Source organism: Gossypium raimondii, chromosome 12 (assembly GCF_025698545.1).
Source record: "Gossypium raimondii isolate GPD5lz chromosome 12, ASM2569854v1, whole genome shotgun sequence".
Taxonomy (NCBI): Eukaryota; Viridiplantae; Streptophyta; class Magnoliopsida; order Malvales; family Malvaceae; genus Gossypium; species Gossypium raimondii.
Window position 1 is genome coordinate 8,123,398 of NC_068576.1, and position 15,706 is coordinate 8,139,103.

Consider the following 15,706-nt stretch of genomic DNA (forward strand, 5'->3'; position numbering starts at 1 on the left):
TGAACTATTTTATTATTTTATTATTATATTATACTTGTTTTTTATTATTATTTATTATTTTCAATTATTATTTACGTGTACATACAAACATTTTTTTTCTTTTTAATTCCAAAACCTTTTACTTTTATAAATATGTATATACTATATATTTATTTAAATGTTTTATATGCACATGTTATATACGTAATTATTATTATTTTATAACATTCATGCATGGTTTTTATAATACATGTGCATACGCATGGCTTTTATATAATATATACATATATGCACTTTTTTTAAAAGTATATAATATACCTATGTATTTTATACATTTTTTATTATTTTGTTTTCTTATTTTCACATATATAAATAAAACTTTTTATAGTTTTTTTTGGTTTTTTAAAAAATATTTATGTACATATGTTTTTTATTTTTATTTTGTTTTTTTACGATATACTTATACTTTTCTTGGTAAATATATATACATATGTGTATTTTGATATTTGTTATCTTCACAATTTTCACATATACATACACGTGTTTTGCATGCATATTCTTAAAACTATTGTGAGCTTGTTGTATATATTTCTTTACCTTCTTTTTATATGTACACTTCTATGTATGCATTAAATATATGTGTACATATATCTGTAAATTTATTTGTATATTATATCTACTTGTATATGTATTTGTAAATACTTATTCATTTATATTTAAAATTAGAGTATTCGTTTCATGTTATGCCTTAACCTTTTAGCATCCATTTTAAAAACATATATTTTGATTTTCTCAAAGTATTTAAATGATCCTATTTTATAAACTCCAAAATGTTTGGCATTCATGATTCTCGTGAAAGATCGTGTCCTAACTTACTGGATCGCGATTATTTTTCGATGAGTTTAGAAAGCCAAATATTTGTTTTGCAATAAATTCAAATTTTAAATAAAACTTATTCTCGAATTCAAAATATTGGGTCCTAACTTCATCGGTCATGACATTTTCTTCCGAAATAAGAATTTTCAAAACAAAAGGCAATATTCGGGTATTTTGAAGATTTAAAAACATTGTGCCCTAACTTACTGGGTGTGGTGTTTTATTTCTTTGAAATAAGAATTGTCTTATTATTTTAATCCATTCATGAAATAAAAAGTTTCCTTTTAAAATCTTTTCAAATTTTCGACACCAAGGCATTAAAAAAATCAATTTGGTACCAATTTTGGGCGTTACGAGGGTGCTAATCCTTCCTCGTGCGTAACTGGCTCCCGAGCCTGTTTTCTCGAATTTCGCAGACCAAAATTATTTTTAAGGTGGGCCGATCACACCTCAATAAAGGATCGGTGGCGACTCTAGATTTTGTTTTTATTTTTAAGTCGAAAGTAAAATTTTTGTTTTCAAAAAAACGGTCTCGACAGCTTGGCGACTCCACTGGGGACATAAGAGAGTCGAGCCATAAACTGATCATATTTGTTTTTGTGTCGAAAATCAAAAAGTTTTTAAAAATTTTCCCTTTGCACTCATTGATGTTTTATCATGGAACTTTGGCAACTTTGCATTTGCATTTTGCATTTTACCCTTAAGTGGGAGCGAGAAACTAGTCCTTCATGAGGTTTTCACCTCCGTGCAGGATAATGGACCGCTTCCGGGATACATCCGTACCTACGTCTTCGTGAGATTTTCATCTCCGTGCAGCCATAGGGAAATGTGTCCCCCTGAACTGAACTCGTTCCATATGAGCCTATAATGGGTGAGGATCGAGGAATCTGCTGGTTCGGGTACCCTTACTCTAGAAACTAAACCTCATATAGTGAGCTTTAGTAACTTGCCCTAGGTAGAACTATACCGAACCCTAGTAGATTCCTAAATAAGTGTTCTTGTTATTTTATATTGGATTATATTTTTATATGTGATACTGACTTGGGTTTCTTTTGTTTTGATTGCATGACATCATAATTGCATGACATTTCATTATAAAGACGTTGGTTCATATTCGATTACTAGATTAGAAAGCCTATCATAAGAAAACGGGTTTCTTGATAAAATGGAAAATAGTACGGCAGCCTGAATATATTCCGAGAAATACAAGAAGGGCGATGGAAGAATTCGTGACTTTACTTCGGGGCCCGAGGATTCAAGATGATTGTCTAAGAGCTTTTAATATTCCAAATTTCTTAAAGAAGCTAGTGAGCATTGCAAGGATAGGCAGACAACAGATTGCGACCAGAATCAAGCAGAAGGAGCTAGCAGTGACATCCTTTGGAAGTTTGCGAGGTTTATCTTAACATCCGGATGAAAAAGGAGAAGATGTCTTTGCTTCGAGTATGAGGGCAAAGCCGTATATATATCCGCTTTATGTAAAGAAATTTGTCCTCTAGTAAGGTTTTCTAAATGGAATTGAATCAGAATCAACGTCTCTTTATGCATTCATTTCATGCATTCACATTTCATTACATCATATGCATCAAAGATTATACAAAGATCCTAATTAACTAAAATCATTGCTCAGTTAACCTGGAATCCAACCAACCAACCCAACACCGATACGGCACTCGAGCAAAGACAAAAGATATGGATCAGAGATTAGAAAAGCTCGAACAGTACAAGAAGGAGATGCAAGACCGACTTCAGCTACAAATGCAGGAGCGGTTAGACAAGATGAAACAAGAGATGTCTGAGAAGATGCGAGAATCCCAAGAAGATATAGTGGCAAAGTTAACCCAACTGATAACTAAGGGAAGTGATAAAGGAAAGGGCCCCATGGCAAATGTCGATGAGGGAAATGATGATGAAATTCTTTACCCTCCAGGTTTTACCCCTCCACATATGCGAGCCCAAGCTGAATACCCGCGCAAATCTACTGTCACTATCAGGCCTCAACAGTTTTGGGCTGGTATTTCGAACCTCCAAACTGGGCCGGGTTCTAATCCTGAAAATAATCCTGTTAACTCTGCCATTCCTGACTTTGATGAAGTGGTTGAGAAGGAAAGAATGAAGGAGGAGTTACTGAAACAGTTAGAGGAAAGGTGTAGGTGGCTCGAGGAGAAGTTCAAGGCGATGGAGGTCACTGAAAGTTATCGAGGCATTGATGTAAAAGAGCTGAGTTTAGTGCCAGATTTAGTACTCCCTCATAAGTTTAAGATGCCTGAATTCGAAAAGTACAATGGGACAAGCTGCCCAGAAGCTCACATTACCATGTTCTGTAGACGAATGGCGGGATATGTTAACAACGACCAACTCTTGATACATTGTTTCCAAGACAGCCTTGCAGGGGCAGCATCCAAATGGTACAATCAGTTGAGCCGTGCCACGGTTGGTTCGTGGAGGGACTTGGCGCAAGCATTCATGAAACAATATAGTCATGTGACAGACATGGCTCCTGATAGAATCACCCTTCAGAATATGGAGAAGAAACCGAGCGAAAGCTTTAGGCAGTATGCACAGAGATGGAGGGAGGTCGCAGTCCAAGTTCAGCCACCACTCCTGGAAAAGGAAATGACCATGCTATTCATTAACACCCTGAAAGCCCCGTTCATTACACATATGTTAGGAAGTGCCATAAAAAGCTTTCCTGACATAGTCATGAATGGTGAAATGATTGAGAGCGCTATAAGGAGCGGGAAAATTGATGCAGAGGAGAGTAACAAGAGGTTAGTCCCAAAGAGAAGAGAAAATGAGGTGAACAACACGGGTTACTCTAAATCAGTTACTGTGAGTCATCCAGGAAAGGGGGTTGCTAGTCAACAAAGTTCATTGAGACAGGAATCTGGAGTGAAACCAGGTACTAAGAAGCTCCAGTTCACGCCAATTCCGATGTCATATAAGGAGCTGTACCAAAGTTTATTCGATGCACACGTTGTTTTTCCTTCCTACATAAAACCCCCACAACCTCCGTATCCCAAGTGGTATGATGCGAACGCACAATGTGACTACCATGCGGGAATTACAGGGCACTCAATCGAGAATTGCACTGCCTTCAAGAAGCAAGTTGAAAGACTTATCAACATGGGTATTGTCAAGTTTGGTGACTCGTCTAGCGCAGGAAATCCGCTACCCAATCATGATTGAGGATGGAGGGACTGCAATGTATGAAGAAGTGGTGAGAAATTTGCACATCGATGCCATATATGCAGACACAATTTAAAGGGTCCTTGTTAGATAGAGGTGTTCTAAATAATGAGACTGCGGAGGAAACCCCTGAAGTATTTAGAGTCTGTTAGAGTAATGTTCAGAACACACTTGTTGCTTTCAGCCTAGAAGCAATAAGGATTTCTTTGTGAAATAGGCTCACGTCTGAACATTATTATTTTAATGAAATACATTATTGCAATCATCTTTGAGCAAATGTTCTTTCATTCTTTACGTTTTTTCATTTTTTTTTTTGGATTTTTTCTGCCAAACCATTCATTCATTCATTCATCATACATTCTTTTGTACATTCTTTGGTACCCACTATGGATCCCCAAATATCAATGACATGAGTGACGCTGCTACAGACTCAAAATTGCTTTTAGAATGAGACATGTGTTTAGAGGGATCTCATGACTTTGAAGATGTCATAAATTGTAGCTTATCTCCTGACTTGTTGATGATGGTAAAGCAATAAGAGAAACAAATGAGACAATAGAGACTGTGACCTTGAGGGAGCATGCATGACCGAAGAAATAAAGTAAGACGTTATTGAGTTACTTCAAGAATTCAAAGATGTCTACGCATGGCCATACTAGGATTGCCCAGGTTAAGCACTGTTATTGCAATCTGAACAACAGCACGATATCAGAAATTTGCAGTATGTTCAAGATTAATATCATGAATGATGTAGTGAAAACTCTACCGGAGTAGTGCCTCTCTCTTTAGTTCATCACGATTTTTTCTATTGAAGTTGCAATTCTTTCTTTTTGAGTTTTGGCTGAGCTAAAGTAAGATGAAGATCCAATCCTGACACGATTAGTTGAACCTAATTGAAGGAAAATGCTAAAGGCTATTCAGCATGGTCAGATGCACTAGAAAAGAATGATGCGAGCCTACAACAAGAAGGTCCGACCCAGAGAATTTCACGAGAGGGACCTGGTGTTGAGAAAAATTCTTCCTCTACAAAAAGATTTTAGGGGGAAATGGATGCCGAAGGGTCCTTACGTTGTAAAAAAGGCCTTTTGGGGAGGAGCCCTAATCCTGGCTGAAATGGATAGAAGAAACTTGCCTAATCCAGTAAATTCAGATTCGGTCAAGAGATACTTTACTTGAAGAAGGGAAGGAACCAAGGTGAAAACCTGCAAAGGGCATTTTGATTCCAAAAAAAAAAAAGAGGAGAGGCTAAGGTGAAAACCCGCAAAGGGCGCCTTAGACCAAAGGGGATTTGAGTTGAAAACCCAAAAAAGGCGGCTCAAATATTGATCGGAATGGGGCATGAGATTATCGGAGCAGCTCAAATACTGATCAGAGCGGGGCATACAGTGGTTTTGCTATACCTGAATCAATAGGAAAGGGTAAGCGGCATCTTGGGGCATCGACAAAGTACTATAGATCTCCTAAACACATGTTAAGCTCAGAATGGTCTTTAGGAAGTTTGTACAGAGAAGTTCAAGCTGCGATGTCTGGGGCACCTAATCCTTATACCATTTTTGCTATTCTTGGAACACTTCATTCATTGCCAAGATACACATTCCTAAATCAATTTCTTTGTTATCCATCTTTATTATCCTTGATAATTTATTCATTTCGAGCTATGCTCAGAGCCAACTCTATTCTTATCCATGATATTTTTGCAAGTATGTGGCATTAGAATAATGATTAATAGACTAATAAAACTTTTACAAGGGAAGTTTTGCATATTACTCTAGAAGTTTCTGAATAATATAGGAACCTCAAACAAGACTATTGTTTAGAACGCACCAGGTTGGAAATCTGATAAGGAAAGGTCTAAATTCAGACTATCCCTTTGAGTTTTTGCTGTCTAAAACATCGATTGATCAAAATGGCAAGATGTCATGGTTGTGACAAAGCTTCAATGAACAAGCTAGCAAATGACCACCGAATAACAAGAAGAAGTTGCTCTTGGAGAAGATTTCTTCATTTGTGTTTGAGCATTTGGTACAACACCCTGGGAATGGTGTAAGAGACCAAAGAGTTTCACATCCTGTATCCTTGAATTGTGATAGCAGAGGATTGAGAAAAGGCCAAATCTTTTACATCTTGGTTTACAACGGGAGAAAGATGGTACAAATTTTTGCATCCTAATGGATTAAACTTTGAAGGTTACAGTGGGGCAATCTGACTAAGTGTTTTTTGGAGACGCCAGCTGAGCAAAAAGGTGTTATAACACATTAGTGATGAAACCTTAATAAACTTGGAGTAATAATAACCCAAGCGTTAAAATATCATTTTCATGACATTCTGCATTCATTCAAATGTCATTCATACATGTCTAGTTAGGAGCATTTGATTCATTCTGATCATGACATCCTAATCACTAGGCATAATTAGGTTCATAAAGTTCATTATACAGGTCATGTTCCCCAGAGAACAGATCAGTGATGATAACAGATCTTGCCTTCCTGCATCGACAGTGGAGCAGATCAAAGATGGCAGATTTTACCTCCCTGCGGTTACAGTGGAGTACATTGAAGCCAGTAATTCTACTTCCCTGGGCAGCAGCGGAATAGATTGAATATTTTAGATCTTGCCTCCCTAAGCAGTAGTGGAGCAGATCGAAGATGGCGGATTTTACCTCCCTGAAGTTGCAGTGGAGTACATTGAAGCCAGTAATTCTACTTCCCTGGGCAGCAGCGGAATAGATTGAAGATTACAGATCTTGCCTCCCTAAGCAGTAGTGGAGCAGATCGAAGATGGCAGATTTTACCTCCCTGAAGTTGCAGTGGAGTACATTGAAGCCAGTAATTCTACTTCCCTGGGCAGCAGCGGAATAGATTGAAGATTTCAGATCTTGTCTCTTTAAGCAGTAGTGGAGCAGATCAAAGATGGTGGATTTTACCTCCCTGAGGTTGCAGTGGAGTACATTGAAGACAGTAATTCTATCTCCCTGGGCAACAGTGGAATAGAGTGAAGATTACAGATCTTATCTCCCTAAGCAGTAGTGAAGCAGATCAAAGATGGCAGATTTTACCTCCCTGAGGTTGCAGTGGAGTATATTGAAGCCAGTAATTCAATTCCCCTGGTCGGCAGTGGAATCGATTGGAAAAAGCAGATCTTGTCTTCATGTATTGGCGTGAAGTAGATCGAAAAATACAGATATTGTCTTCCCATACTGGTGGAGAAGTAGATCGAAGATACGAGTCTTGTCTCCCTGAAGTTGCAGGGGAGCAGACAAAAGTAACCAATCCCATCTCCTTGAAGTTGCAATGGAGTGGATTAAAACCGCAGATCTCATCTCTCTGAAGTTGCAGTAGAGCAGATCACGTCAGATTTACCCTTAAGTTGTAGCAGAACAAGTTGAAGCTATAAGTCTTATCTCCCTGAAGTTGCAGTGGAACAGAGTAAAGATAGCAAATTTTGTTCTTTTGAGGAGCTACAACATATGAATCCTATCTCCCTGACGTTCCAGTGGAGTAGATTGGAGCACCAGTTCCTATACCTCTGAGGATGCAGTAGGAAGGAACGAGGTTACTTAAAGAATAGAAGCATTAAAGAGGCTGAGGCTCAATAAGACTGGGCACAATTGGGCCTTGTAGTCTTTGCTCTATTCCCGTTACACGACAATGAGCAAAGAGGGGCAGCTGTAATAGGGCCTAATTGACTCAGGCCCAGACATAAAAAAACAGCCCAAAATAGTCCTTAGCCCAGCAACTAAAAAACCTAAGTGAAAAATAAACCCTAGCCGCATGTCTGCCCTGATGCCGCCAGCAAGCATCCAACCGCCGCACGCCTCGGGGCCATTCCTCCACGAACGCTCCGTGATACCTGCAAACACGGACTCAAAGAGTTCGAGAAAAAATAAAATAGCAAAATAGCAAATTATATTGGTTTTTTGCTTTTGTTTTCGGGCTATAAAAGGCCCTTTTGTAATCTGTAAAGGGGACGGATTAGAATAAAAGCAGCAAAAACTTGTTTTGTTTTAAAGGTGATTTCTTTTTTATTGTTAAAAGTGTTTATCGTTTTTACATTTTTTTTCTTTATTTTCATTTTATTTCATTTGAAATAACAAAAAGGGAGGAAAACATACCTGAAAACGCCGTGCCACCGCCATCTCTGTCATGATCGGAGTTTGGTGAGAGGGCCGATTGAGCGGCGGCGCGAGGACACTAGGGTTTAAACCCTAGCAGAGCACCAGAGATTTTTTTTTTATGTTTTATTTTTTTTTTCCATTCGGTTTCAATTGATTTTGGAGGGCAAAAGTTTGGTTTTAAACAATATTCAAAACGGCGTCGTTTTAAGCCTAGTGTGACCCGCGCGTTGACCCGACCCGGGGAGGATCCGCGCGTTTTGAATCTTGGGGGATATTTGCGCAATTGCCCCCTCCTGTTTGCAGCGCATTTCAATCAACTTGTTTTGTTTTTTAGAAATTGGGCCGCACATTTAATTTTTGTTTCAATTTGGTCCCTTGCTGCGCGGCGTTTTGGAAGGACGAGAATAATTTCCCTTTCGGTCCTCCATTGTTTCCTGCGCATTCAAGTTTTTTTTTTCATTTATTTCAAATTTGCCCCATTTTTTCGTCTTTTGTTCAATTTAATCCATTTTTTTGAACTATTTTATTATTTTATTATTATTATATTATACTTGTTTTTTATTATTATTTATTATTTTCAATTATTATTTACGTGTACATAGAAACATTTTTTTCTTTTTAATTCCAAAACCTTTTACTTTTATAAATATGTATATACTATATATTTATTTAAATGTTTTATATGCACATGTTATATACGTAATTATTATTATTTTATAACATTCATGCATGGTTTTATAATACATGTGCATACGCATGGCTTTTATGTAATATATACATATATGCACTTTTTTTTAAAAGTATATAATATACCTATGTATTTTATACATTTTATTATTATTTTGTTTTCTTATTTTCACATATATAAATAAAAACTTTTTATAGTTTTTTTTGGTTTTAAAAAAATATTTATGTACATATGTTTTTTATTTTATTTTGTTTTTTTATTTATATACTTATACTTTTCTTTGTAAATATATATACATATGTGTATTTTGATATTTGTTATCTTCACAATTTTCACATATACATACACGTGTTTTGCATGCATATTCTTAGAAACTATTGTGAGCTTGTTGTATATATTTCTTTACCTTCTTTTTATATGTACACTTCTATGTATGCATTAAATATATGTGTACGCATATCTCTAAATTTATTTGTATATTATATCTACTTGTATATGTATTTGTAAATACTTATTCATTTATATTTAAAATTAGAGTATTCGTTTCATGTTATGCCTTAACCTTTTTAGCATCCATTTTAAAAACATATATTTTGATTTTCTCAAAGTATTTAAATGATCCTATTTTATAAACTCCAAAATGTTTGGCATTCATGATTCTCGTGAAAGATCGTGTTCTAACTTACTGGATCGCGATTATTTTTCGATGAGTTTAGAAAGCCAAATATTTGTTTTGTAATAAATTCAAATTTTAAATAAAAACTTATTCTCGGGAATTCAAAATGTTGGGTCCTAACTTACTGGTCATGACATTTTCTTCCGAAATAAGAATTTTCAAAACAAAAGGCAATATTCGGTATTTTGAAGATTTAAAACATTGTGCCCTAACTTCTCGGGTGTGGTGTTTTATTTCTTTGAAATAAGAATTGTCTTATTATTTTAATCCATTCATGAAATAAAAAGTTTCCTTTTAAAATCTTTTCAAATTTTCGACACCAAGGCATTAAAAAAATCAATTTGGTACCAATTTTGGGCGTTACGAGGGTGCTAATCCTTCCTCGTGCGTAACTGGCTCCCGAGCCTGTTTTCTCGAATTTCGCAGACCAAAATTATTTTTAAGGTGGGCCGATCACACCTCAATAAAGGATCGGTGGCGACTCCATATTTTATTTTTATTTTTAAGTCGAAACTAAAATTTTTGTTTTCAAAAAAACGGTCTCGACAGTTAAGTTAAAAATTAAGAATTATATTAACACAAAATAAAATAAATATGACAAATATATATATATATATATATATATAAAATTATTTACACGTTATAGCAGTTCAAACATAAAACAAATAACACCAAAGCAGGTGTCTGTTTCTCTTCTTTTGTAGGTGAGCTTTACTTTGTATGTATTTTATGGTATTGATATTTTTCTGCATTATGTCAATTTTTTTATGTTGTATGTCAACTTATATTATTTTATTTTTAAGACATCAAATTTAAAATTATTTAAATAATTTATCATGGTGTCTCAATTTTGGGAAAAATCATTTTATAAATTAATTTTAATTTATTTAATTAATTTTATTTTCATAGATAATATTTAATACATTGTCAATGAAATGTTTAATTATATTAGAAGGTTCAAATATTGATACATGTCCTCTTTTAATTTTTGAAATTTTCTTTTATACCCTAAATCAAACATGGTCTAATAGAACCCACTTATGAAGTCTAAAAGCGCTATTGATAATGTATTAAATAAATTAAATTTAATTTTAAATGATATATTTAAATTGGTTGGTTCACATGTTAACTTTCACAACCAACCAGTTAAAAAAAGTTAATAGGAGAAAAATAATTGAAATAATTAATTTTAATTTAATTTAAAATTATATAAAAAAGTTAATCCGTACAGCAATTTGCAAATCGATTTAAGATTTCTACTTAATATTTTAACTTTTTTGCTTATTTAAAATAATCTACTTAAAGTAGTTAATTTCACACCTTCACTTGCAGATTGATTAAAAATATTAAGTATTCACATCATATCAACAAAATATTTTTATATTTAAATGATATATTTGAAATGATTCATCTAGAGATTAACTCACCAATTAATTTAAAGTCTATTCTCAATTTTAAATAATAAAAACATTTTCATAATTAACAAAAAAAGAATAAATATAGTTTTTTTAAAATTATTTTAGTATGAATTAAAATAAAATTTGTAAAAAGATTTAAAATCCCCAGGCATGGTGGAGGAGACAATAATACTAACAATAAAAACAATCCACGGTCTAAGGCATTATCTTACAGTATAACTACTGCAGTTATAGTGCACTCTAAAATGTGCACCTGGGAATCCAATATAAGAAATATCAACAGCTACACCACCACCACCTCGTAAATCATAATAGCAAAGCAATCAACAAAACAAATAGAAATCTCTACGGGCAAAGCCAAGGCTAAAGCTAGGCATCGGCCATTAATTTGAACACAGGAAGCTATTAAATGCCCTTAAAAGAAAGACCGTGCCAAACTCAAACCATCCATCTATCAAACATACCTAAATCATACCATTCTAACCTCATATCATATGATACTTCATTCCCTTTTTCCCCTTGAAATATTATCAAACATATATATATATATGTATATAAAACGCTTATGGCTGGAATTCTGATTCTTGAATTCCAAATGCATGCTCATTGCAACAACTAACATAATCATAACATAATGCCCCTCATTTTTCTCAACATCTGAAAGTGTGAGAGCAGCAAAAGCAAATACATCACAAATACATCACCTAAGAAAAAGAATGAAGTCAAGAAAATTAAGCCATGAAAGTTTAAACTAACACGGAAGGCAAAAAAGTGCAATAGTGCAATACAGAACTTACTAATCACGTTTCTTAAGTCTTAACATCTTCTTCAGTATCTCAGCTTTCAACTGACTCAGTTATTTTAGCTTAAATGCTAAGTAAGCCTCATACCTAAACCATCCTTAAGTAACTGCAATTATAAAAAAAAAATGTTTCCTAGCATGAAGTTTATACTGTACTGCCACTCTTAAACTCCATATTTAATGTCATGTTCCTCAATCAGAAACTAATCTTCACAAGGATTCAACCTAGAGAGGTGAGAAATTGAATCAGTTGCCAAATACAACCAAGTTTTACAGAGACTACCATGCTTAAAATCACTTTACAATTGTATAGATAACAGAACTTAAGGTTTGCAGAAACAATTTCTAGGCACTGTGCTTTTGAATTTATCTTCAAATGGAAAGCGGGAAACATTAAACAGAGGATACCGACACTGCTTAAGGTGATATATATATATGATAAAGAAGATTCATAATCATGAGCAACAGAACTGCATCACCAACATACAAGCACCTCTTTCGGTTTCATGTACCAGATAATTTTATGCCACAGAAGTGCAGATGACAGTCGATTGATGAGACAAACCGTTTGCAGGCAATCGCATGAAATATAATAAAATTAGCATCCAAGAGGTAACAATCCTAGGATCACAATACCATAGAACAAAGATGTAATCGTTACACAATCAAAGGTAGGTCAATAAGAAACTAATAATAAGCTTAAAATGTTGTATGAAGGCTTTAGATCGACATCACATAGAATGATAAAAAGATTAAAGCATATTAGAATAAAGCAAGCAGCAAATAGCGTCCAGAGTAATACAATAACAGTACAAGTGCTTGGATTGCATATTACATATTTTAAAAAAAGAAACTTTAAATAAAATGAGAAGTCAGAGACAGACATAGACATGATTTACCGAAGTACTGAACAATCAAACCGAGAACTTATTTAAATAATTAATAACAACTATGGCATTTGATCAAAGGGCTTCCTTAACGTTAACAGCAGGATTCGCAGGAATGTTAACATACCCCATTTTTTTAGGGCTAAATTCTTCGTCAGACTCATCATCCTCATGGTACTCGCAACGGGCCGTGAAGATAATCCAGACCAAGTAGATGGCGGCGGCAGTGAGAGAGCCGCAGCCGACGCCGAAGAGGAGAGCGACGACAACGCTGAGAATGTCCCTACTACGATCACGGAGGGAGCTGAAGACGTAGGAGGGCTTGGTATCGGCGGGCATGGATAAGGGGTTCAATTGACCGATCTCAGTGAAGACGGTGACAAATCGGGAGGAGACAGCGGAGGAAGGGTCATTAGGGTTATGGAAAGAGATGGAATAGGAGGAAATGAGGAAGGTCTTGCAGGGCCTCGCTGTGGCGGAGATAGAGAAGAGGGCCAACGCCATGAACGCCACCACACACTTACTCCACCACCGTCCCATTGTTTCTTCTTCGAAGCTTTTGTCCTATTTTTCTTCTCTTTCGCTACCGATTTGCGATTCCAAATTCCCTCTTTTTCCACACGGCACTCGCTTATACCATACTAAGTTTTTTTTATCTCCTGCTATTCTGTTCATGGCTTAATAGTGTATCTAAATTAAAATATATAAAACTGGTTAGATACATGGGGTGATTGTTTGTATTATTTAAAAAAAATACAATGACATTTTATATAGATTTTATGTTGGAACTTTTTCAATATATATTTTCAATTATATTTATAATTTGAGTATTCATTTGGGTGGTTATCTCCTACGAAGAGATATTCGCCTTTTATAAATAGGAGTGAAATTGTATTTACATAACACATAAAAAAAACATAGAAACAAAGTTTCTTTTTATTCTCCCACCATTTTTTATATTCTTAAATTGTTCTATAAAATTATTTATAGAAATTGATATCCTTGTTATTCTCTGCTCAATGCTCAGTGAATTGTTTTCGTCAGTGTGAAATATAGATAGTCATTGGGCTTCATTTATCCTCAAGGTTCATTTGCCAGTAACTCTTTTACACACCATAATATAAATGAGACGAATAGAACTTTAAAGAAAGTGACATTGATACACGCCTTTAAGCCTTTGTTAATTTCTCATCAATTTATTTTGTCCCCACACACCAACAATTTTAAGGTTCTATTTTCGCAATTTATGAGAAATCAAAGAAGGCTTGTCTGTTCACTGCGTACTCACATTCCACTACAAGCATGGTACTATGAGGATGGCTATTGACAAATGTTGTTGCATCAAGGTCAGTGATCTTGTCAAATTTCTATTTAGAAGAAATTATTATTACGAGAAAAGGTACGTCAAATTTATTGTTTTACTCGTATTGCATGAATTAGATTCAAAGGTTAAGTTATATTGAACTTAACATATTATGCCTAAAATATGATTGTCTCGTGGATTATTTTTTTGATAGAAATCAAATGCTAGTTTATCATTTACATAATATTTTAACATGCATAATTATTATTGGCATAAAATTATATATTATATATCATGCTAGAAAGAAGGAAGATGGATGGAATGAAAATGTACGGTTGGGAAATTATCTATTAATGGATTGAAACAATACTTTTGTTTTGAATGGTGATGACATTGTTCAAATATTAATTGAACAGCCTTCTATCCAATAGAAGCATTATGATCATTTAGGAGAGCTTTCCCAAACCAAAAAATTGCATTATTGAATTCAACGATTACTTTCAAAATGTTGGGTTGAAATGATCTCTTGAAATAAAAAAGTGCAACTTGAAAAGTGATATCATTTTAAAGAGTTATTTAGACACCTATTAGTGCATTATAAATAGACAATATATTTGAGGAATTGAAATTTAATTCGTTCCATCTAATTTCCGAGTGAAAAGTTTAATATAAAATTATTTTTGTGATATATATTTAATTTGAGTTATGAAATTATTTGTTTATTTAAATCATGATATTAGTAACTAGCATTTGGATTATATTGATGAGACATTATTTTCATTACTAAAATGAAAGTTTGTAGATTATCATATAATATTTTGATTGTTGTTTTGTTAAATAACCTTAAGCTAAATGAGTTTTATACATGATTTCACTTTTTTTATTCTATATTATAAAGTTTGGATTAGAAATGGAAATGAAATAAGTCATATGCATATGCATGGTTAATTTTCCTAGTCAATGTAGAATAGTGGAAAACATTAGCTTGTATAATAAGATCACTATTCGATATGAAATCTTTTGTGAGAATATATAACGTGATAATTATACATTTGAAATCGAGATTCTATTTTGCATATTTATGATGGTGCATGTGATTTTTATATATTGGATATGATTTATAATCTCGTGATTCTATAAAATTTTTAGAAGTAGTAAATTTTGAAATTTACTTTGCAAACCATGAATCAAAGATCTTGCAGTATAAATAGCAATATGAATGTTATTTGACCCATTTACTTTATCGACAAGATTTTGATCATAGTTAGAAAATAATTGATAATGTCCATGGTGAATGATGAATAAATGTGTGATTTTATAGTCGCTTGATTGGGCAATTGATGGTCCTCTAATATGACTATATACGTTACCCTTTGCATATATATGGTGTGTTAAGAAAAATAATGTTATTTGACTATGAATGCAAAAAAAAAAAGTTTTAAAGTCATGTATTGACTTTGAAAAGAAATTATGACAAATAGCAAATATGTTGTCTAGTTTCACCAAGGGATTCGAGGTCTCTTTATAACTTAGTTGGTGAAAAGACATGATGCATGATTTCATATATTAAGTAATTGTGAAATTAATTTCTTGGATATTAAGAAATAAATAAAGTAGCTAAATATGAAATTGTCATGATAAGAAAAGATTAAGTGGTCATTGTAATTTGACAATGGTAGAAAAGATATCATTGATAACATTCTTTTGTGAAAAAAGGATAATAGAACTTGGTGGGGATGTTGGTCTTCTGAATTTTCAAGATACAAATAAATAT

The 15,706-nt window shown here is 33.9% G+C and overlaps 1 protein-coding gene across 1 annotated transcript; it reads right to left on the minus strand.

The window, feature by feature from the left end:
• Window positions 1-12,483: 12,483 nt before the first annotated feature.
• LOC105763134 (uncharacterized) lies at window positions 12,484-13,309 on the minus strand. Its single transcript, XM_012581230.2, has one exon. It carries the CDS (start codon window positions 13,167-13,169, stop codon window positions 12,705-12,707), a length of 465 nt encoding a protein of 154 aa, XP_012436684.1. The 5' UTR covers window positions 13,170-13,309; the 3' UTR covers window positions 12,484-12,704.
• Between the last annotated feature and the right edge of the window lie 2,397 nt (window positions 13,310-15,706).